The following is a 22229-nucleotide window of genomic DNA, read 5'->3' as shown; positions in this document are numbered from 1 at the left end:
CACGTTGGCCTTCATGTCCATCTCTGCACCGTCGTTCCTTGAGAGCATTTCATTTCATTTCATCTGTGTCTTCAGTGCCTTCATTCAGGGCCTGGCATACAGTAGGCGTACAAATAGCCAAGTGCTGGGTTAGGTGGTGTCCAAAGTCAGAAAAATAAATGAATAAGCAAACACACACACAAATAAAATAAGATTTTTGCTTTCAATGAGTTCTAATAAGGCAACAAGAGACAAGCAGATAAGGAAAATACAGGGCTATGATAACATAACCGCACTGTGCCATGGGAGTTTTGAGAAAGAGGAGGTCCCTTCATGCTTCAGAGAGACCAGGAGAAAGGTCAACATGAGCTTAAACACCCAGACCCCTCCCCAGCCCTCCCTGCATGTGACTCTGAAGGGGCTCCCTTTTGTACATCAAACCAAACTCCATGCCCACAGTTCAAGCCCCTCACAGACTGACTTCCACACATCTTGCTCTGGACAATTCTTCTTTAAAATTTTAAAAGACCATTAGATTAATTTATTCTGCTTCCCATAAGCTTTCAGTGAATAAAATAAGCATTTCGCCCTGTTGCTTTATTCTGAGTTTAAATGCCATTCTGAAGGCTTTAGGAGGATGGCAGCTTAGTGAGTCAGCCAGCTTTGCAGACCAAGAGAAGCTCACCATACCAAAAAATTAATTAAACTCAAGTATTTGGGGGTCCTCCAACACACCTCAGACTGGTGAAGGCAAGGAGCTTAGCCTGAATGCCTGTCACAGAACGATTAGCCCTCAATAGACCATAGGTCTGTATTGCGTTTGAATAATGAAAGTGTATTTGATGATCAAAATATGATATTTTCTTATAAAATTCTGGGAATCTAAAAATCTAGGAAATCTAGAATCTAGAAACTATTATATTACAGGAGACTGGGAAGCATTTTAATTGGATATAAGGAGCATTTCATCAGGGACTGGTGTATTGTTTGAGCGTTTTGTTCTGGCACTTGTAGAATGGGCCCAGCGGTACCCTCTGATCGGAAGCTCTAACTGCAGACAGGAGAGAGCCGTCTGCAGTGTGCACAGGCCCTCAGAGGGAGCTTCAGACACATACAGTCCAAGAGGTGCTGCAGAAGCATTTGTTGATAGTTGTTTAAGCTGATAGGTATTCTGTGAGTTTTCCCACTTCTTTATTCATCATTTGTGGTAAATGTGTAGTAACAGCTTATGCCTCAACCCATTCTTTCACATTTCTATCTCCAAATTATAGCCCTGTTATGGTAACATGTTTATTACCAGAACAAAAAAAGGAATATTGGTATTTTGGGTTTTCATCCTTTACATGGATTACAGAACAAGGTGAATGCTGTCTCAAAGCATCTCTTCCTACACTTTTATTAATTACTTTTAGGGAAGGGTGTGTTTTTTGTTGTTGCCATTTCTTTATTTGCTTGATTTTATTTAAATCAGAAACGACTCTTGGGAAACAAAGACAATTACCAAATAGAGATTTCCTTTCGCTTATTCATCTATTTTTATTTCAAATTTAAGTTTCTTGAGAGACAAAGACATTATTTCTTTTATATATTTATATATGGTACCTAGAACATTGGAGGACCTCAAATATTTTTTTATAATAAGATGCTCCTAAAAATTAAAAACCAGACTTCCTCTTGCTTAATAAGTTAAATCTCAGGGAAATAAAATTAAATGCATTGTTTTAGTTTCTATTTTTAGATGTTTTTACAAACTTAAATGTCTATTGAAGCAGTAATTTTGCAATGATAGTAAAAAAAATGATTTAGGATTTTGTTGTTGTTCAGTTGCACATTACCACAGTTTCACAGGTCTTATGTTTCAAAGGAGGAAGTTACCTTCTTTAAATAACAGGACAATATACTGACTGATACTTTCATGGCATGTTTACAAAGAGAAAAAAAATCATACCAAATAAATATAATCATAATCCACGAGTTTAGTGATTGTTCCTTTAAACATTAGCCAGCAGTCTAAAGAATTATATAGTCCTAGCCATACAGTGCCGAGGAGGAATGCAATCAATGTTAACATGGGTCAGATCTCTCAGACCGAATTGTTTACCTTGTGCATGATACAGTGGAAGTTTGGCATTTATCTAACAAAACCATATTGTTGTAGGATACAACTCACTTATCTGCCTTAATCAATTAATTAACCAGCTAATTTATAACATTTCCGCTTTATTCTTATTCTTTGTGCTCCATCTCTCTAAAGAGATGTAGCTCTGAAAGTCTCTGTATCATCTCTCCCAGCATTTGGGGTCAGAATTGGTTTTAATAAAAAGAAAAGAAAAGAAAACTCTAGTATATCAAATTATTAAACAGGATATAGAGAAGCCATTGCTATCGGTACCGGAAACTGCCCAAATTTTATTCAAACAAAACAAAACCCAGCAGCTTCTTTCACTGCCACAAAGCTAAAGGGAAAGTGATATTGTTGTGACATAAGACATTAAGATGATACAGCGCATTGGTTTGACCCAGCCATGGAGCCTCTGAATTATTGAACCTTCAGTCCCCTGTCAAAATGTAAAAGGAATGGGCTTCCTTGGTGGCGCAGTGGTTGAGAGTCCGCCTGCCGATGCAGGGCACACAGGTTCGTGCCCCGGTCCGGGAAGATCCCACATGCCACGGAGCGGTTGGGCCCGTGAGCCATGGCCTCTGAGCCTGTGCGTCCAGAGCCTGTGCCCCACAACGGGAAAGGCCACAACAGTGAGAGGCCCGCGTACCGCAAAAAAAAAAAAGAAAAAAAAATGTGAAAGGCATCACATTAACCTTATACAAAGGTTAGATTGGAGATTCTTGTGAATTACAATCTTATGACTTGTGGGATCTTAACCACAAACTTTTCCATTTATTACCCTGCCCTTATCAAGGCTTTTAGATCTCTGTACAAATATAGTAGTGCTCAGCAGGGCTAGCATGACTCAGAAGGAAATCTATTTACCAAGAAAGTGCAGTGGCTAAGTTCTAGGAGTTCAAAACATGTGTCTTTCTAAGTGCTGGCGGGGGATGGAGGGGTGGGAGGTTAATTCCTCCATCATTACTGCTTTGGTTAAAAGAGAAAACAAAATAGATTTGTCTTAAGCAGAAAGGAACCTGTTGGTATTCCAGGAGGTGTGGAACTATAGTAGGAAAAACAAGAAAGGAACCAAATCAGGTTAGGAACACAAAATCTCTTTCCACCCACCTAACCACTCCTTTTTTAATCCAAATTTTACATGAACTAAAGCTCAGATTCTCACACTTAAATTTGACAAGTTTATGCTACCTACTTGAAGGCTTAAGTGGCTTGCTTTTATAGCAAGCAATAGATGCTATTTATTTGCCTGCAAAAAAACTCATTTCCATATTTATACTTGATTTCTACAAGAGTTTTCTCTTAGTTTCCAGCTATGTGTACAGAGACATAGGAATAAAATATGATCTGGCTAAGGTCAATGAGTAAAAGACACGTTGTCACTTGACCCCAAGATTTCCTTTTCAGGACATATTGGTTTCTACTCATTTCATCAAGCAAGTATTTTCAGATTCTCCATCAACTTACCATTTATGTATTTTAAAAACATGCATAAATCATTTCTTGCATCTATAAATGTGTCTATGTCTTAAAGAAGGCAAGATATTACAGTGAGCATATCTATATTTTACAAGCAAAGGAAATGGAAACTCAACTACTTCAAGCAATAGAAGTCTTCCTCACATAGTTATTGTAACCACAGTTGAACTCAGAGATCCTTTCCATTCTGTTTTGTTCAACTCCCCACCAAGACTCGCTTGAGTTTCAGGATAAAAGTTTTCATAAAATATTTTTCAAGGCAAATATTTCTTTTTGTCTAGTTTACAAATGTGGAATGCATTTTATTGTTTTTAAGTCTTGAAAAATAATTAACAATGATTTCCACGTTCAGACACCTACAAGTACAGGTTTTGCTGAAGGCTTTTTTTTTTTTCTTTTTGAGACAACTACTATTTATTTCTCATGATTCTGTAAGTTGACTAGGATCAGCTGGGTGGTTCTTCTTTTCCACATAGTATAGGCTGAAGTCATCCCAGGGGTTACATTAAGCTGGGAATTCATCTGACGCTGGAATGCACAAGACGACCTCTCATTCTCCAGGGCCACTCTCCATGTGGCCTTTCATCATTCACTATCATGCTTCTCAAGGCTTTCTTAATCATAGAGACATCTCAACCAAAAGGGGAAAAAGCAGACTCCAACAAAATGTAATTTTAGATGAGTGGGAGCATTTGACTTGATTTAGCCTTTATATTTTTTTCCTAATTGTGGACCATTTGGTTTCAAGCTCAATTTTCTTTAACCATAAATCTATAAATTTCACTGAATTATTAAATTTCATTGCTTTATTATAAGATGTGATTTTAGTAGATGTGCTTTTTTAAAAAGAATGGGTAAAATAAAACTAAACCACTCATTGACATGTTATTCATGCTTTTTCTCTACCCTTCCACCCTTCAAATAGTAAGCTAAGTAAATAAACAAAGAGAGAAATAAATTAAAGTAAAACTATTTTCCCTTATAGTGCCAAATAATTCTGGACATTCTGGTGTTCCCTGTTGCTTTAAATAAAATATAAAACCCTAACAATTTATGTGGTTAAAGTGGTACATTAATCAGATTTTGACAAAATAGACTGCATTTTAAAAAAAAGATTTCATAGAAGAAAACAAAAAAAAGGCAATGATGCCGACATTGTTGCTCTGTTTATTGATGCATCATGAGATTTTGTTTGCACCTGTTTCACTTCTGTTTAAAAGCAGAGAGCAGTATTACAGCACGTAAAGCAGGGTGTTGATGTTATGGGAGGAGCCTGAAAGCAGAGTAAGGAGAGCTTCATAAACAATTTCCTCAGCACAGAAAAGAACAGAACTCTCTCACCTGTGAACCAGGTAGTTTCCAAGAGAGACCCTGAGGGACACTCACAAAGCCTAAGGCCCTATGTGCCATGTCGGGCATGCTTGCTCCTGTACAGGAGATAAAATAGCGTCTTAACGTATAAGAACGGCAATCCAATGTCTTAGATCAGATTGAGAAGCAGCTCTGGCAGCGGGGGATGTAGGTGTGTTCTACACTGAATGGAATCAAGCTAAAAATATGTTTAGTGTCTGATAAGAACGCCAGTCTCCTCAAGCTCTCATTTAACATCGGACTTTCTGTTTTGCTTTCAAAGAAAAATGTTTTACAAGGGCAGCATGAAGCGGACAAAATCTGGAGCAAAGAAGGATTTTATGCTGTTGTCATTTTTCTCAGCATATTTGTTATTATAGTAACGTGTTTGATGGTAAGTTTGCTTCTTTATATATTTTATCCTTTACTGAGCCCACTGCTTAATATTATTCGATATATTGCCATTCAAAAGAATGTTGAAAAGACTGAGAACAGAAGCAAGACTATGACCCTGATAGGTTGGGAATATCTCACATCTGACAGCAGAGTGATAGCTAAAGGAAAACCTACGGAATTATGGATTCTGACCTGCAGAATAAGGCTGTAATTGCACTGAGGCTTTTCGTAACTTGATCAACCCTGAGAACGAAGTTTTAGAAAGTGATTTACCGAGGTCAGTGGAATCCTCAAAGCCATTTAAGTCTCCTGGGTACACTTTGGACTTGCTTTATTTCTTCTTTTATATTATCTTTGTGCAACTTGGGGAAAATTTTATAAAGAAATATGTCTTGGGGCAAGCTTACTTCTTAATGAGTAAAAATAAGGTTTTCTTATTTTTAAAGGGCCTTGAAAGTAATATATGAAATTCCAGGCATGAAAAGGAGATGATTATAGGCTAAAGGGCTAAACAATCCATAATCAACTAATTTTTTAGGTGAATGAATAACGTAAAAGTATGAAAGAATACACTGCAAATAGCTCTGTAAATTACAAATTATAGATATGAAGACTTTAAAAGTGTATTTCATATTAAAAACATAGAACCCCAAATAAACCTAAACACACTAGACTAGGCAGTGCTCTTTGGTACTGAATGAGTTAACAGGTACCTTTCTAATAGAATGATAAGATTTTCCTATTCTTTTGAAAATTCTGTGATATAACTTAAAATATTTAAAGTTTGCAGATGGGTTTTAATATCTTTTCTTCCTGTGTGCTATGTTCTTTTTAATTTTGCACATTTTTAAAAACATTCCTTCCTTAGTTTTTAACAGCCCCCCCCAAAGACATCATGCTAATTATTCTTCCCACAAGCAACAGTGTTGCGAAGTGTCTTAATGGATTTTGTTTATTTCTGCTCCTCCTCCTGGAAGAGGTTTATGTTAGAAAGGTTAGGGCTCCGTTTGGAAAACAGAGGCTGAGTGGGTCTCAACTTGAAGGATATAAAACAATTAAGGCCTTGAATAGCGTGAAGATGGGCATATTTCCTAGAATCTAAAATACAGAAAGTAGCAAGCTCCCATGCACTCTGAAGTTTCTATTATCATGAATTTAGAGGCATCTCCTATGGGCCAGGCACTAAGAGAGAAGATTTCTAAAAATTGTGACAATATCAACAAAAGAATAATTTAAGATTTTTATATCTTAAATAGTGGAGATTAAGGGTAAAGAATTTTAATGAAAGTTGGAGGTTTTATGGAAATTTTGGCAGAGACCCCTGGGCATTTTTTAGGTAGAGAGGGTGTGGTTCCTTGTTATGGTTCCTTGTGTTTTAAAATATGTGTTCTTCTTTTTTAAATAAAGGAAACCTCAAGTGTTGTCCTCCCTCTCATAAGTCACAATTAGGGTATTTTTCTGCTTGGAACGTTGGAAGGAAGGGGAGGATAGAAAGGGATACAGAGTGATAAAAATAGAGATTATTCAGGGAGTAAATACTTACAATTCAGAAGAGCAAAGGCAAGGAGGAAAGTGGGAAAGCAGATTCCAGAGCAGCTGGTGAGTCCTAGAGGGCTGAGAGAGACAGAGCAGAGCAACCGTTCACTTGTTAGATATGGTCCAGATTCTGCATCTCCAGCTCAGGGAGCGCCCCTGTATCCACCATGACTGGATGAACTCCTGCCTGACATACTGATCGCAAGTAGTAACAGGACTTGTAGTAGCCACACCCTCAACTACCTGGGGCCAGGGAACAACTAACTCTTCCTTTCCCAGTGTCTGCAAAACATCCATGTAAAATTCAAAAATCTAAATAAGGCTACTCCAAAGTTCCTAGAACAAACTGAGAAAGGAATGTTTCAGAAGTGTGAAGGTGATTGCTCCCTACTGGGCTGGTAGGTAGATTCATCCATTCATTCAATCCAGGAATTCCTGCAGAGGGCTCTCTGTGAGCCTGTTGTTGGCCCTGTGGACAAAGGAAGGAACAAGACAGAGGAGGTCCCTGTGTTCATGAGTCCTATAGTCCAGAGGCGCACCCAGACAGTAATTACATGAACATTTAAAAAAATCAAGTAGTGACCGTATTCTGTGATTCCGAGTATATGACATTCTGCCAGAGGCAAAACTATAGAGACAGTAAAAAGATCAGTGGTTGCCAGAAGCTGTGGGATGAATAGTTGGACTTTTAGGGCAGTGAGACTATTCTGTATGATACTGTAATGGTGCGTGCATGACATTAGGGATTTGTCAAAACCCATAGAATGTACAACACTGAGAGTGAGCCCTAATCCACACTCTAGACTTCATTAATGACAGCATATCAGTGTAGGCTCAAGAGTAACAAGTACGCCATGCGAATGCAGGACGTTAATGACAGGGAACGTTGCTGAGGGAGCTATGGGAGAGGCGGTATATGAGAACTCTGTGCTCTCTGCTCAGTTTTTCTGTAAACCTAAAACTGCTTTTAAAAAATAAAGTTTATTAATTTTGTAGAAACTCAAAAGCCTTAAGGGCCATGAAGAGATGATAGTGAGCTGAAGCAATAGGTAGTGGAGCAATCGGAGACATCTGAGACATACGAACATGTAGGGAAGGGGCTCCCTGGCAGAGGATACGGCAGGTGGGGCAGCTGGGCCTCGCTGGTTTCCAGGAGAAGGCTGTAAGCTGAGTGTTTTAGGCAGAGCTTTGATGTGATCTGATTTGTATATTTTAAAAGATTGTGGTCTCTGTTGGTGGCAAGTGGTCGGGGACAGAGCTTGGGGTGAAGTGTGGGAGTAGGAGGACCCTTCTGGCAGCTGCTGTCTTAGGCTGATGAGAAATATGATGGCGGCCCAGAGTAGAGGGTGGTGGTGTAGATGGAGAGGGGTGAAGGATGGAGATTCATCTGCAGGTGGAACTGACAGGACTTGCTGTGTACTGATTCTCTGGGAGGAAGAAAGAGAAAAATGAAGGGTGACTCCTACATTATTTGACTGACTACCTGGATGGGTGGTGCTTCCATTTCCTGGGAGAGGAATGCATTGGAGATGGCGAGTAGTGAGAGAGAAGAAACACATTTTGATTTGTATTCCAACAGTTCTTGAATAAATAAAAGTAGTAGAATGATATATTTCAAACACTCTCTTACTTTTTAAAGTGAAAGAGTCATTTTAAAAAAAACAGGGGGGGCTTCCCTGGTGGCGCAGTGCTTGAGAGTCCGCCTGCCAATGCAGGAGACACAGGTTCGTGCCCCGGTCCGGGAAGATCCCACATGCCGCGGAGCGGCTGGGCCCGTGAGCCATGGCCGCTGGACCTGTGCATCTGGAGCCTGTGCTCCACAACGGGAGAGGCCACAACAGTGAAAGGCCCGCGTACTGCAAAAAAAATAAAATAAAATAACAGGGGAACCAGTAGTACAGAAAGGAATTAATATTGATGGAAAAATAAATACTACCTGATAGACAGGATTAAGATGAAGTTATATTTATCTGATACAGCTTAACCACTGACAAGTAAACAGTTCACATTTAAGGACTAGTCAAATGTGATTCTCTAAAATAAGCTTATCTTTGTACTTGTTCAAATGTTTTTGATACTGATCTTGATTTAAAGTAAGTTTTTCCTTGGATCTCTCAGTAATAGTTATACTATCACTTTTGTGATTTTCAAACAAGTATATTCTGGTTTCTGTTTCCCATAATTTTGTTGATTCCATGGCAAAGAAAAAGATATCACTCAGAAATTTCCCTCTGGCATTAACTATGTTTATGAAAGATCGAATGCCATTATTTGTGTCCAAGCCTTTCTCTTATCATAGAAATGAAAAGCATGTGGTTTTATTATGAAATTATATAGGTGAATTGCTGTCATGGAGGATTATGTGCTCTGTAACAATAACATAAGCCTTGGCAAATTTTTTGAAATGTGGCATATTATTTACTTTCCTTAAAATTTAAGAAAAAATGTGTGTTGCCAGGCATAAAATTAGACATGCATGACATTTTCAAATGTGTGACTTATTTAGCACCTCTCAAATGTGAATGTAGAGTGGGTGGTGCAACAAATAGACAAATACAATTTTCCAAGAAAAAATGTGTGGGCAACTTCCAATCCATTCAGTCTGCTTTAGGTGGAGGAATATATTACTAAGAAGAATTAGTCCCTAAGTTGGAAGAAATAATAGAAAGAACACCATTTATCAACTACATTAGATCTTCAGTGCACTTAGAGGTTTATTAACAAGTGAAAAGGTATTTATGGAATGTAGGTAGAGCTGTCTATAAACCAGATCGCTACTGAAAAGCAATTTTAGAAAACATAAAAAAGAGCTGTTTGGGTCAATAAAAGCTCTGGCTTGTTAGACCCATAGAAGAGCCATTCATGTGTCATCCAAAGAGTTTCTCTAGTCATGGTCTTGGTAGCTGAGGCAGGAAATTCTTTATCAGACTACCTACTACAGCCCAAGCATCACAAAGAAAATGCATGTCAAAGGTGGACATAAATAGCCATACTTTTCTAATATGTTATATATAATTCCTAGGGATTGAGAAAAATGGGACTAGATTCCTAGCTGAAACGCTTTGTCTACAGAACCATTTACCAAAGTAGGCATGTCTCAAACTAATTTTCAGTTTTTTTCTGGTTAATAAAAACCATTTAGCTCAAAATACAACCCTCTCGATAGTAAGAAAAATAATAATAACAATAATAACGATTATTTTCTTCCATTTACTGCCATTTACTGGTACTAAATTTACTGCCATTTACTGGTACTAAATTTACTGCCTGGTACTAAACAATGTATTTTTAAAACCACTTTATTGACGTACAAAAAGCTGTACATGTTTAATGTAAACAACTCGAGTTTGGAGATAAGCACACACCCATAAAACCATCACCACAATCTATGTCATGAACATATATATCACCTCCAAAAGTTTCCTCCTGCCCTCTTTATTTATTATTATTATTTTGTGTTGTGATAAGAGCACTTAACGTAAGATCTATCCTCTTAGCGAACTTTTAAGTATACAATACAGTATTATTAATTATAGGCCCTATGTATAAACACTTAATGTATTTTAGTTTCCTAATTTTACTGAAGAGGAAACCAAGAATCAGAGAAGATAAGTGACTTGACCAAGAACAAGCAGTGGGTGGGTATATGTGTGTGGGTGTCTGAGGGGAGGCATTGGCATTCGAACCCAAGTCTATCTGGATTAAAAGGCTGGGCTCTTTACCGCGATCTCATGTATAAAGGAGTCACACTGTTAGTTTCTTCCAGTCCTGTCACACTATCTTGTGAACATCTGTTTCTGGCCACAAAGGGGTCCAGGAATAAATGGGAATGCCTGTGTTAATCAGAGACATTCAACCCAGACAGAGGTGATAAATGTGTACCACACCATACCTGCTGTTGACACATCTCTGTTTTTGCACCTAGTATCTGGTACTGGACATCATTTTTACCCATCTTTCTCTTCTGGAGGCCAGTGAACTCCCAAAAGCAAGGATTGTGTGCTATCTTTGCATCCACAATGTTGTTTCTGGAACGTAGTAGCAATTGATTCACATTTAAACTAAAAGAAATGAAAGAATGAACTATTTCAGAACTAACTATAAACTACTGCAAAGGACAAACGCTATGACTGTTAGTTGGTGGCATCATTTTGAGATTTGAACATATTTTAATCCAAACAGATGTTTTGTGTGTTACCCACCTATGTGTTTTTTTATTGAAATATATTTGACATATAACACTGTGTAAATTTAAGGTGTACCACTTAATAAGATTTTTTAAATGAAAATTATAAGCTGCAAAATAACTTTATAGGATTTTTTTTTAGCTTCCTCTCATTACTGTGTTTCTCTGGTTCTCTTCTTCCTGTTATTATTTTTTTCTCCTGCTATAGTTTTGAGTTCTACAAATCCTTTCATTCAATATTCCATTCTCTTTCTTTTTTCAAATTACCAAGTGACTCTATTGCATCCCAAGATTGATACAACAAGCTCTTAAAGGGAAAGTCAAAAATATTGACTTGTGGGCTTCCCTGGTGGCACAGTGGTTGAGAGTCCGCCTGCCAATGCAGGGGACACGGGTTAGTGCCCCGACCCGGGAAGATCCCACATGCCGCGGAGCGGCTGGGCCCGTGGGCCATGGCCGCTGAGGCTGTGCATCCAGAGCCTGTGCTCCGCAGCGGGAGAGGCCACAACAGTGAGAGGCCCGCGTACGGCAAAAAAAAAAAAAAATATATATATATATATATATATATATAGACTTGCCATTCCTATGGCAGCTTTTAGGTTGAGTTTGGAAACAAAGTGCATTCATATAGAGAAACATGCATATGGTATATTCCAGATCTTTATCTGTGCAGAGAAAAATTTCTGACATCACTTTTCCAGAGGCTTTGGAAAAGAGGTTGGGAAGAAAGCTGTGGGGATTTAGAAGACACAGTAGAGTAGAATGGTTACAGGCATAAGTCAGGAAGCCCAGATCCTAGACTTCATTTCTAACCTACCATAAATTATTCAGCCGCTCTGGGTTTAAATGTGAAGTGAAGAGATTATACCAGATTATTTTTAAGGTCCCTTATGCCAGTTTCTCAACAGCAGCACTGCTGACACTTTGAACTGGCTGATTCTGTCGGGGGGAAAGGGGCTGTCCTGTGTATTGTAGGGTACTTAGCATTTTCTCCAGCCTCTGCCCGCTAGATGCCAGTAGCACCCTGCACACACCCCAGTACCACAACCAAAAAAGGTCTCCAGACGTTGCCAAATGTCCCCTGAAGGGCAAAATCCCTGCCGGTTGAGAAACACTCGGTTAGAGCTTAATTCCATGACAACTGCTCTATTGCCAAGTAGCAACCTCTCCAATTCTTTCCACATTTTGTGAGACAGCCCAAATCTCTCTGCTTAGAAACACTGTATATTCTCCAAGTTCTGCTTTTCCCTAATTAAAGATGTATAAATCAGTTTTTACACGTACTACCTAGATATAGATTTAAAAATTGACCTCTAGGGCTTCCCTGGTGGCGCAGTGGTTGAGAGTCCACCTGCCGATGCAGGGGACACGGGTTCGTTCCCCGGTCCGGGAAGATCCCACATGCCGCGGAGCGGCTGGGCCCATGAGCCATGGCCACTGAGCCTGCGCGTCTGGAGCCTGTGCTCCGCAACAGGAGAGGCCACAACAGTGAGAGGCCCGCGTAACGCAAAAAAAAAAAAAAAAAAAAAAATTGACCTCTAAACAGAGATAAAGTAAACAGATGACTGTAAAATATGTGGCAAAGGTTCTCCATCAAGAACATAAGCTCGCGAATGGTAAAGAAGGACTTTGGACTTGAACTAGTTTTACACTAACATCATCATAAAAGTCACCTGTCAGGAAACAGGGAGAAGGTCAACATTTTCTTGGCTTTCTCATTTCCATTTTTGAAATATGCTTCTCCAAAACCCAAATGTAAACAGGCAAGTGAGTGTTTTATTTACATATTATAGTTAGATGTGAAAAACTTAGAATATACAATATATGCATTATCTTCTATTAAATATATTTTTGTAAAGTTACAGATATGTCTGTTTTTCCCATTCAGGAAAATAACTTGCTTACAATTAAAAAAATAAAAAGCTGTCCCACCTTAAATTCTAATTACCTCATCTTTTTAGTAATTAGGTATTTAGCTTAACACAGATGTGTCATCTGATTGATATTGTTCTAGTGTGGTTTTTGTTTGTGCAGAATGGCGGCAAATTGCCTTTTGAGGGTTATAGAAACTGAAAAGAAGCAGTAAGTTGGAAAAAACCTCCCCATCCTTAGGCATTATGCACGGGGTAAGGGTATTCATCTTCATATTTTAATATGTATATCTAGTTACACCTTATATGTTCATAGAGTCCTTTTCCTTAAAGAGAGCTTTCAATGTACAAAAGATATACTCAGATTTGGTGCTGTTGAAACCCAGTGGTGAGAATCACATCGGCAGACGATGTGATTTCAGAGTCAATCTTTAAGAAGGATGGTGTGGCGAAGAGCATGTAAGGGGTGGGAAGTGCTCAGGCCTGTGAGGCAGAGCTGCCTTTGAGTTTGGCTCTGCCACGGCTAACTGCTGACTTTGGACCAGCAGCTAAACGTTATTTAGCTAGACTGCAATTTCTTTAATGTATAATTAGGTCAGAAGGACCTCTAGTGACCGCTCTAACTCCCATTCCCTCTGTATCCCTAACTAAAAAGTCACTTAACATACATTCACCCCTATTTTTTATTTCTCTACCTTCCTCAAACTTCTTTACTGTTCCACAACCTGAGATGTTGGAACTGAGACATAATTAAATTTCATTTTCATTCTGTGTTTAAATAATTCCAGAGCTCCCTTTCATATTACAATTTCTACGTCTTCATTTCTTTATTCTGAGTCATATTTCTCATGATTTTGAGTAAAATTTTTCAAGAAAAGTAGACAGGTAATATATTTTCTGAGATGCTGTGTATCTGAGAAATTCTTTCTGTTGGCTTTATTCACATGAACATCAATTTATCTAGGTACGGGGTTCATGCATCCTCAGTAATGTTCGTTTTTTCTCAAGTCACAAAAATTGCTCGATTTTCTTCTCACATTTACTCTTCTTTCAATTGACACACTTAAAAAAAAATAAAACTAAGAACTTTTTTCATTCCATATCCCTAAATTCCATAAGAACAGGGTACACTCTATTCTGTTCACAACGGAATACCCTGTACCTCACACAAGGCATAACGTAAGTGGGCACTGAAAAATAGTTTTGAATGACCTGCTTCCCTCTCATTTATTCTTGTTTATTATTTACCATGACTCTTCTCTGACATCCATATCCCATCTTTTCTCTTGTTTTCATCTTCATTTGTTTATCCTTTGCTATAAATTCCAGGCAGTCTCTCAACTTTGCCATATCCACCACTGACTGTATTTTCTGCATTGTCAGCTCTGTTCTTTATTGCTTAAAAGAAGATTTACACCCTGCTGCTGAGTTTTCAGTTCTTTGAATTCTTTTCTTCTTAATCTCAGTCTGATACCTTCTCATCTTAGATTGTTGTGTTTTTATTTCATCCTGATTCTTTTTTTTATAATCATATTTTGTCACATAGACTGTTCTTTACCAATATATTCTGAGAATACTGGACAAATATTTTCTAAAATTTTCCTGAAATAAATTCTCATCAGTGTTCATCCTTTAACAAGAAAAAATATATATTTCAATCTTATATATTTTCAATAGATTTCAAATATAGAGGTGACTAGAATTTAAAGGCAATTGGAAAGAAAAAATTAGCCTCAAGTCTAGTTAGAGTAAATGTGGTTGACAAGTGCCAGGACTGCCCTCTCCCCTAATATAAGTCATTCAGCTAATGGACTCCAGAAATTAAACAGGGGAGTTTGATTGGCCTAAGGTTTTTTACAATGCTGCTGTCATCAGTGCTGTAATTGCAGATTACAGGTTGAGTCACCACTTCATGTGAATAACTTATCAAATCACCTCCCTGAGAACAGACTTGAAGAAACACAAGGACATCTACTCTCTGTAGGAACTGGAGTAAAGGAGTTATTATCAAGAAAAGAGAAAAAATACGAAATCATTACACGGTACATCTTAAACGTGTACAATATTACATGTCAATTATATCTTAATAAAACTGAAAAAATAAAATATATTAAAAATATATAAAAATATAACAGTTAATAAGTATTTTTAAAAGAAAGGAGAGAAAGGTGTGTGGGGGTGAAGGCTGATAAAAAGGGAAGACTGAGGACAGGAAGGACAAACTTGGTCCACTGAAGTGTCCCAGCAAAGTCAGTCTAATTCTTTTAAAAGTTTAAAAGTTTTCTGGATTGAATTAGCCATTCCAGAAAGAGCTCTGAGAATGAAGGAACATGATACTTTTGCGGTTTTTCTACATGCATTAAAAATTTAAAGGAGCAAGGGGTAAGAAAGGAAATGCTGGTTGCCCAAATTATTCTTTGACACATATCCTAAATTTAATTTTTTTCAAGTATTTGTTGTACTGGATACAAATCTCTGTTTCTATACATGTCACAAACCCCCATTTCATGGCTATTCCTTCTATAAGTTTTCCATTTCAGTCACTTTGAGTAAGAGCTTACATGTGATCAAACTGACATCTGACACTTTTATAAAATTAGCCATATTTGCTTTTGAATTATATTTGAGGAGTAGATCATGTATGTATATATTTAATATGTTTGTCCTCCATAACTAGAAACAAATAGCATATCTTTTTGAGGAAAATCCTCAATACCATAAAACTGAGAAATCATCCCAGAAAGCTTTCCTTACTTGTATTATCATCAAACCTTATTTTGGTTTGTCTTCTAGGTTGGGATGGAGGAGATCATACTTTGTTGTTGAACATGAAAAAATGTGACAGGAGCCCTTTATATCTCCTTCTATAGATTCTTTACAGATTAAAAGAAAAATTTCAGCTTTCCCTGAGACAAGATAAAGAGAAAAATCAGGAGATCCACCTATCACCCATTGCATTACAGCCAGCACAGTCTGAGGCCAAGACAGCCAACAGTATGGTCCAACCTGAGCAGGTTCCAAAGGTACTGAATGTGGTCGTGGACCCTAAAGGCCAATACACTGCTGAGATCAAAGCCACCACCTCTGTCTGCCCTTCTCCTTTCAAAATGAAGCCCATAGGACTTCAGGAGAGGTAAGAGCTTTTACGGGATCCCCCTACATGTTGTTTTTTTTTTTTTTTTAACATCTTTATTGGAGTATAATTGCTTTATAATGGTGTGTTATTTTCTGCTGTATAACAAAGTGAATCAGCTATATGTATACATATATCCCCATATCTGCTCCCTCTTGCATCTCCCTCCCATCCTCCCTATCCCACCCCACTAGGTGGACACGAAGCACCAACCTGATCTCCCTGTGCCCTGCGGCTGCTTCCCACTAGCTATCTATTTTACATTTGGTAGTGTATATATGTCCATGCCACTCTCTCGCTTCGTCCCAGCTTACCTTTCCCCCTCCCGGTGTCCTCAAGGCCTTTCTCTACATCTGTGTCTTTATTCCTCTACCGCTCTTATGTTCTTCAGACCTTTTTTAGTTCCCGTTGTTTTTGGTGTCTGCTCTTAGTGGGTAAGGTTGGTTCAGTGGGTTGTGTAGGCTTCCTGGTGGAGGGGACTGGTGCCTGTGTTCTAGTGGATGAGGCTGGATCTTGTCTTTCTGGTGGGCAGGACTGCATCCGGTGGTGCGTTTTGGGGTGTCTGTGACCTTATTTTGATTTTAGGCATCCTCTCTGCTAATGGGTGGGGTTGTGTTTCTGTCTTGCTAGTTGTTTGGCACGGGTTGTCCAGCATTGGAGCTTGCTGGTTGTTCGGTGGAGCTGGGTCTTAGCGTTGAGACAGAGATATCTGGGAGAACTTTTGCTGTTTGATATTACGTGGGGCCGGGAGGTCTCTGGTGGACCAATGTCCTGAACTCGGCTCTCCCACCTCAGAGGCTCAGGCCTGACACCCGGCCAGAGAACCAAGACCCTGTCAGCCACTCAGCTCAGAAGAAAAGGGAGAGAGAGAAAGAAAGAAAGAGGGGAGGGAGGGAGGAAGGGAGGAAGGAAAGAAAGAAAAGAAAGTTATTAAAATCAAAAAAATTTTTTAATTGTTAAAAATAATAAAAAAAAGAGAAAGAAAGAAGAGAGCAACTAAACCAAAAAATAAATCCACCAATGATAACAAGTGCTAAAAGTTATACTAAAAAAACAACAACAAAACGGGCAGACACAACCCTAGGACAAAAGGTAAAAGCAAAGCTATACAGACAAAGTCACAAAGAAGCATAAACATACACACTCACAAAAAGAGAAAAAAGAAAAAATATATTTTGTTTTTAAAAAAAGGAAGAGAGCAACCAAATCAATAAACAAATCTACCAATGATAATAAGCTCTAAATACTAAACTAAAACAAACATAAAACCAGAAACAAATTAGATGCAGAAAACAAACCCCAAGTGTACAGTTGCTCCCAAAGTCCACTGCCTCCATTTTGGGATAATTCGTTGTCTATTCAGGTATTCCACAGATGCAGGGTACATCAAGTTTATTGTGGAGATTTAATCCACTGCTTCTGAGGCTGCTGGGAGAAATTTCCCTCTCTCGTCTTTGTTCGCACAGCTCCTGGGGTTCAGCTTTGGATTTGGCCCCACCTCTGTACGTGGGTTGCCTGAGGGCGTCTGTTCTTCGCCAAGACAGGACGGGGTTAAAGTATCAGCTGATTCAGGGACTCTGGCTCACTCAAGCTGGGGAGAAGGAGGTGTACGGAATGCAGAAAAAGCCTGTGGCAGCAGAGGCTGGCGTGATGTTGCAACAGCCTGAGGTGCACTGTGTGTTCTCCTGGGAAAGTTGTCCCTGGATCACGGGACCCTGGCAGTGGTGGGCTGCACAGGCTTCTGGGAGGGGAGGTGTGGACAGTGACCTGTGCTTGCACACAGGCTTCTTGGTGGCTGCAGCAGCAGCCTTAACTTCTCATGCTAGTCTCTGGTGTCCGCGCTGATAGCCACAGCTCATGTCCGTCTCTGGAGCTCGTTTAGGCAGTGCTCTGAATCCCCTCTCCTCACGCACCCAGAAACAATGGTCCCTTGCCTCTTAGGCAGTTCCAGACTTTTTCCTGGACTCCCTCCCAGCTAGCCATGGTGCACTAGCCCCCTTCAGGCTGTGTTCACACAGCCAACCCCAGGTCTCTCCCTGGGATCTGACCTCCAAAACCCGAGCCTCAGCTCCCAGTCCCAACTCCTCCCGGCGGGTGAGCAGACAAGCTTCTCAGTCTGGGGAGTGCTGGTCGGCACCGATCCTCTGTGCGGGAATCTCTCCTCTTTGCCCTCTGCACCCCTGTTGCTGCGCTCTCCTCCATGGCTCCAAAGCTTCCCCCCTGCCATCCCCCATCTCCACCAGTGAAGGGCCTTCCTAGTGTGTGGAAACCTTTCCTCCTTCACGGCTCCCTCCCACTGGTGCAGGCCCTGTCCCTATTCTTTTGTCTCTGTGTTTTCTTTTTTCTTTTGCCCTACCCAGGTATGTGGGGAGTTTCTTGCCTTTTGGGAAGTCTGAGGTCTTCTGCCAGCATTCAGTAGGTGTTCTGTAGGAGTTGTTCCACATGTAGATGTATTTTTGTTGTATTTGTAGGGAGGAAGGTGATCTCCGTGTCCTACTCCTCTGCCATCTTGAAGGTCCCTCCTCACTTTTTTTTTTTTTTTTGTAGAGTATTCACCAACTGAAAAAGATAGAACTAGAGATGATTGGCATATTGGGTAGAACCCTAACCTTAACCAAATAAACACCAGGAGGAAGTAGTCTTTCTTGTCCCCTAAAAGAGTCTTGCTCTGTTATCAATAATCTTTTAGTCACATCTGATTTTCATAAGCTGGTATAGACCCAAGCCGAGTCTTCATCAACTACAGGACAACTTCTATAACCATTTAATCTTGTTTAATCGTCATCAAACTCTGGTAGATAGAAAGACTGGAAATAAGCTTAGAGTCTTTCCCACCAAAGACCACATTCTTTGTAGTAAGGTAGAAGGAGTATATACCACAAATTAATTTTTATAAAGTTTTCCCTCTGCTTCCTTTGAGCAAAACAAACAGTAAATATCTCAAGCTTCATGACATTATCTTTGTTGCCTTACCTGCCTTTGTGATGTACTTACACTGATACATTCTCATTTAAAGCAAATTTAAATAGGAAAACTAGAATATGCAAAATGTTTAAATGAGGGGCTAATTCTTTGCTTCCCCAAAATATTAAGCAAAGCTTTCCCATGGCATGTCTTAAAATAAGAAGCTTCATGTTTATATTTAAAATATGATTGGTATTATATCCAACATTGCACATCAGGGTAGTGGGGAACTAAGAGCTTCTCAGGGTACTCTCCCAGGTTCATTCTCCACTTATTTTCCTGCATCTCCATTTTCTATCACTGTCCTTGTTGTTGCCTTAGGTTTTTAGATCATGTATACAAATTTTTATTATATTTTCCATCACATGCACGTACACACACAAACACGCACACCCCATATATCATTTCAGAAAATATAGTTTGGGGCTTTAAGAACTGCAAAAGACCAAGTGGGTAATTCAAATTTCTTTGAAAGTATTGTCAAAGAATAATGAATGAAGTGAAAAGAAAGGGATTTGTTGCAGTGATCTCCAAAGTTCTATAAAAGGAGAACACTTTGACTCCATAATGGAAGGGAAATGGAGAACAATCAAGTCATCCTTCCTACCTCCTTCCCCAAAAGACTTTTTGGTTTCCTTATGAATCCATGAGTCTACATGGACCATTCTCTTACTTGGATGCCACCAAATTGCTGTCTCAGCTGCAGTCTGGAAAGGTAGACAAGATGGACTTTCTCCCTAAGGCCAACTAGGAGTCAGGAGAACTGGACTCCAGACCCAGCTCTGCCAGTTTTGGTTTGAGTGGCTTCAGATGAATCACTCACCTATCTGGGCCTCGTTTTTCTTCTTCTGTAATATGAAGGGGTTAAACTTGACTTCTTCACTTCCTTCAGGCTCTTTTACTCTTGTTACCTAAATTAGTTTCATGTCTTTATGTTTGCTTCAAAGAGAAACCTTGAAGCAGGCATCTGAGTACTGGTGGTGTAGCAAGGGCAGGGTGGCAGAAAAGATCTGCTCAGATGAAAGTGATAAGAGGGTCACTTTCTACAGATGATTTAAAGATGATCATAAAACTGACTGAAAGTCAGACTAATTTTTATTATCATCATGCACCACCAATTCTGAGCAAAGTCAGTGGTTCAGTCCTTCGGGGAGTACCTATTCCCAGCATCCTGCCCTTCATAGGCTACTGCTGGGCATGTTTGAATTACAAGGAACATAAGGTTAAGTATCCATTAATTCATTTAAATGAAGTGAATGTTTGAGAAAGGAGAGCACAGGGATGGTGTCTTGCTCATCTTTTGGTCCACATGGGAGACTGTAGAGAGTAAGTGTGTGATCAGTGTTAAGTGGATTCCCTATGCCCTGGTCATCCCCACCCATCACCTCCCACTTCCTTCCTGCCTCAGAGCAGGAAAAAGCTCTTCTTTCCACAAGGGCTCCATGTCCTTTCCTCCCAACCCTGATGACTACTCCATCAAATTTCTTCCTCTATGTTCAACTGCAACCTTTTTGCTAATGCTATACCCTCAGCATGAAAATGGTTCTCTCTGGTATCAAAGAAACTCCCTTAATCCAATTCCTCCTATGGTCTTGTCTTCTCTTCCTTGTTCAGATGTGTCTTAAATGAGCAGAGTTTATTTGGTGCCTCATCGGTCTTCTTCAAGTCCTGCATCCACTGTTTCTCTCACATATGCTTGCCAAGTATATCAATGGTCTAACCACCAAAGTCAAAGCACACGTTTTGTTTCTTTTCACATCCAACCCTAATGCTTACTTCCTCTTTGAAACTCTCTTTCTTTGGCCTCCAAGACATTACTTTTCCGGTTCTTGGGTGGTTACCTTTAGGCACACACACACACACTCCTTTCTCCCCTTAACTTCAGAGTTTTAGCAAACAGGTAGATTGAGCTGGAGGTACTCCTTTAGGAATCAACCATGTAAAAGGTAGTAAGAGAAGAAGAGGCTGTGGTTGGATTACCCAGAAAGGAGAGAAGCGGTCCTGGGGTGAGCAGTAGAAGTGATCAATGGGCAAGGAATATGGAGAGGGTAATTCAAGCATCACTTTCTCTTGGAAGCCATTACCTCCTTCCCTTCTTCCTGTAGCCTACCTACCAACATGGATTCAGCTCTGTCTCCTCCATTCCTCTCTACCCGAGTCCCATAGCCTTGTGTGCATACAGTATTTATAAACTTCTTAGGTATAGGTAAAATTTTCATTTACTAATCTGTCTTACCCTGTAAACTCTAAGCTTCTTTAGGGCACATATATGATTGAATTGTCTCTTTGTCTCTTTCATGTAGAACATAATTGCTAAAAAGCAAGAGCTCCTGGAAATAAATGCTTAAATGAATGAATGAGTGTTATAGTGAATAATTCTCAGGTTAACGGCCAGTAGTTGTAGGGAAACACTTTGCTTATTCCACCATCCCTATTTTCACCCTGCTTTTCTACCATAATTCCCTTGCTAAGATGGCATAGTGATGAGTTTTAAGAGTGATAAAAGATGAGAGACATACAGTGTTCCATATAGTAAGAAAACTTTCCTGAGAGTTTTAAGCCTTAAAACTTAATTTATGTTTATATGTTCTAATGGCGCTTTGAAAATAGCCTTGTGTTTTACAGCCTTCCATCTCCTGATCCCGGAGTGAAATAATAATCCTCTGTTTATTGCATGAAAGTCTGGCTTCATTAAAATCACCATGAGACCATAAAGGCTGTATTATGAGTCATTTGTCCCCAAAAATCTTTTGGGTCATGCCATATAAATCTGTCATCCCTGATGGAGAGAATGTATTACTCTGACATAATTGATAATAAAACATAATTTTAAATTAAAATTAAATAAGAGAAAATATAGAGACTTATTGCATATGCTTAACTGAGTACAAAGGATATACCCTGAAAGTTCTGAAGATTAAAGAATTATAAGGTGAGGGACAGAGCAGTCCCCTCATTTCTCCCTATTGCCAACTAGTCACCAGGTCATACTGATTCTTGCTACTTGGATTTTCTCATTATCAATTCCTCTCTTTGTAACCATCACCCTGGACCCAGCTCTCATTAGCTTTATATTTGAATTATTATGTCTTATGATTATAAAAATGACATCAGGACTAATGGTGTTAGATATTTCACATGTATTACTTTATTTCATCTTTTCTGTCTGACCTAATTCTTTTCTCTCCCTCAATTCATACTATACACTCTTCAGAT

The 22229-nt window shown here is 39.2% G+C and overlaps 1 protein-coding gene across 1 annotated transcript in view; it reads left to right on the top strand.

Moving 5' to 3' along the window:
* The window catches only part of PTPRR (protein tyrosine phosphatase receptor type R), a 274441-nt gene that overhangs the window by 162989 nt on the left and 89223 nt on the right, over window positions 1-22229 (top strand). The window contains exons 8-9 of the mRNA XM_004281891.3: window positions 5211-5321; window positions 15787-16049. Of these exons, the coding sequence (XP_004281939.1) occupies window positions 5211-5321; window positions 15787-16049 (374 nt within the window). The remainder of the gene's footprint in view (window positions 1-5210; window positions 5322-15786; window positions 16050-22229) is intronic.

The sequence above is a fragment of the Orcinus orca genome, chromosome 11 (assembly GCF_937001465.1).
Source record: "Orcinus orca chromosome 11, mOrcOrc1.1, whole genome shotgun sequence".
In the NCBI taxonomy this organism is placed as follows: domain Eukaryota; kingdom Metazoa; phylum Chordata; class Mammalia; order Artiodactyla; family Delphinidae; genus Orcinus; species Orcinus orca.
The sequence above is the reverse complement of the archived record's forward strand: the minus strand, read 5'-3'. Positions and strand labels throughout refer to the sequence as shown.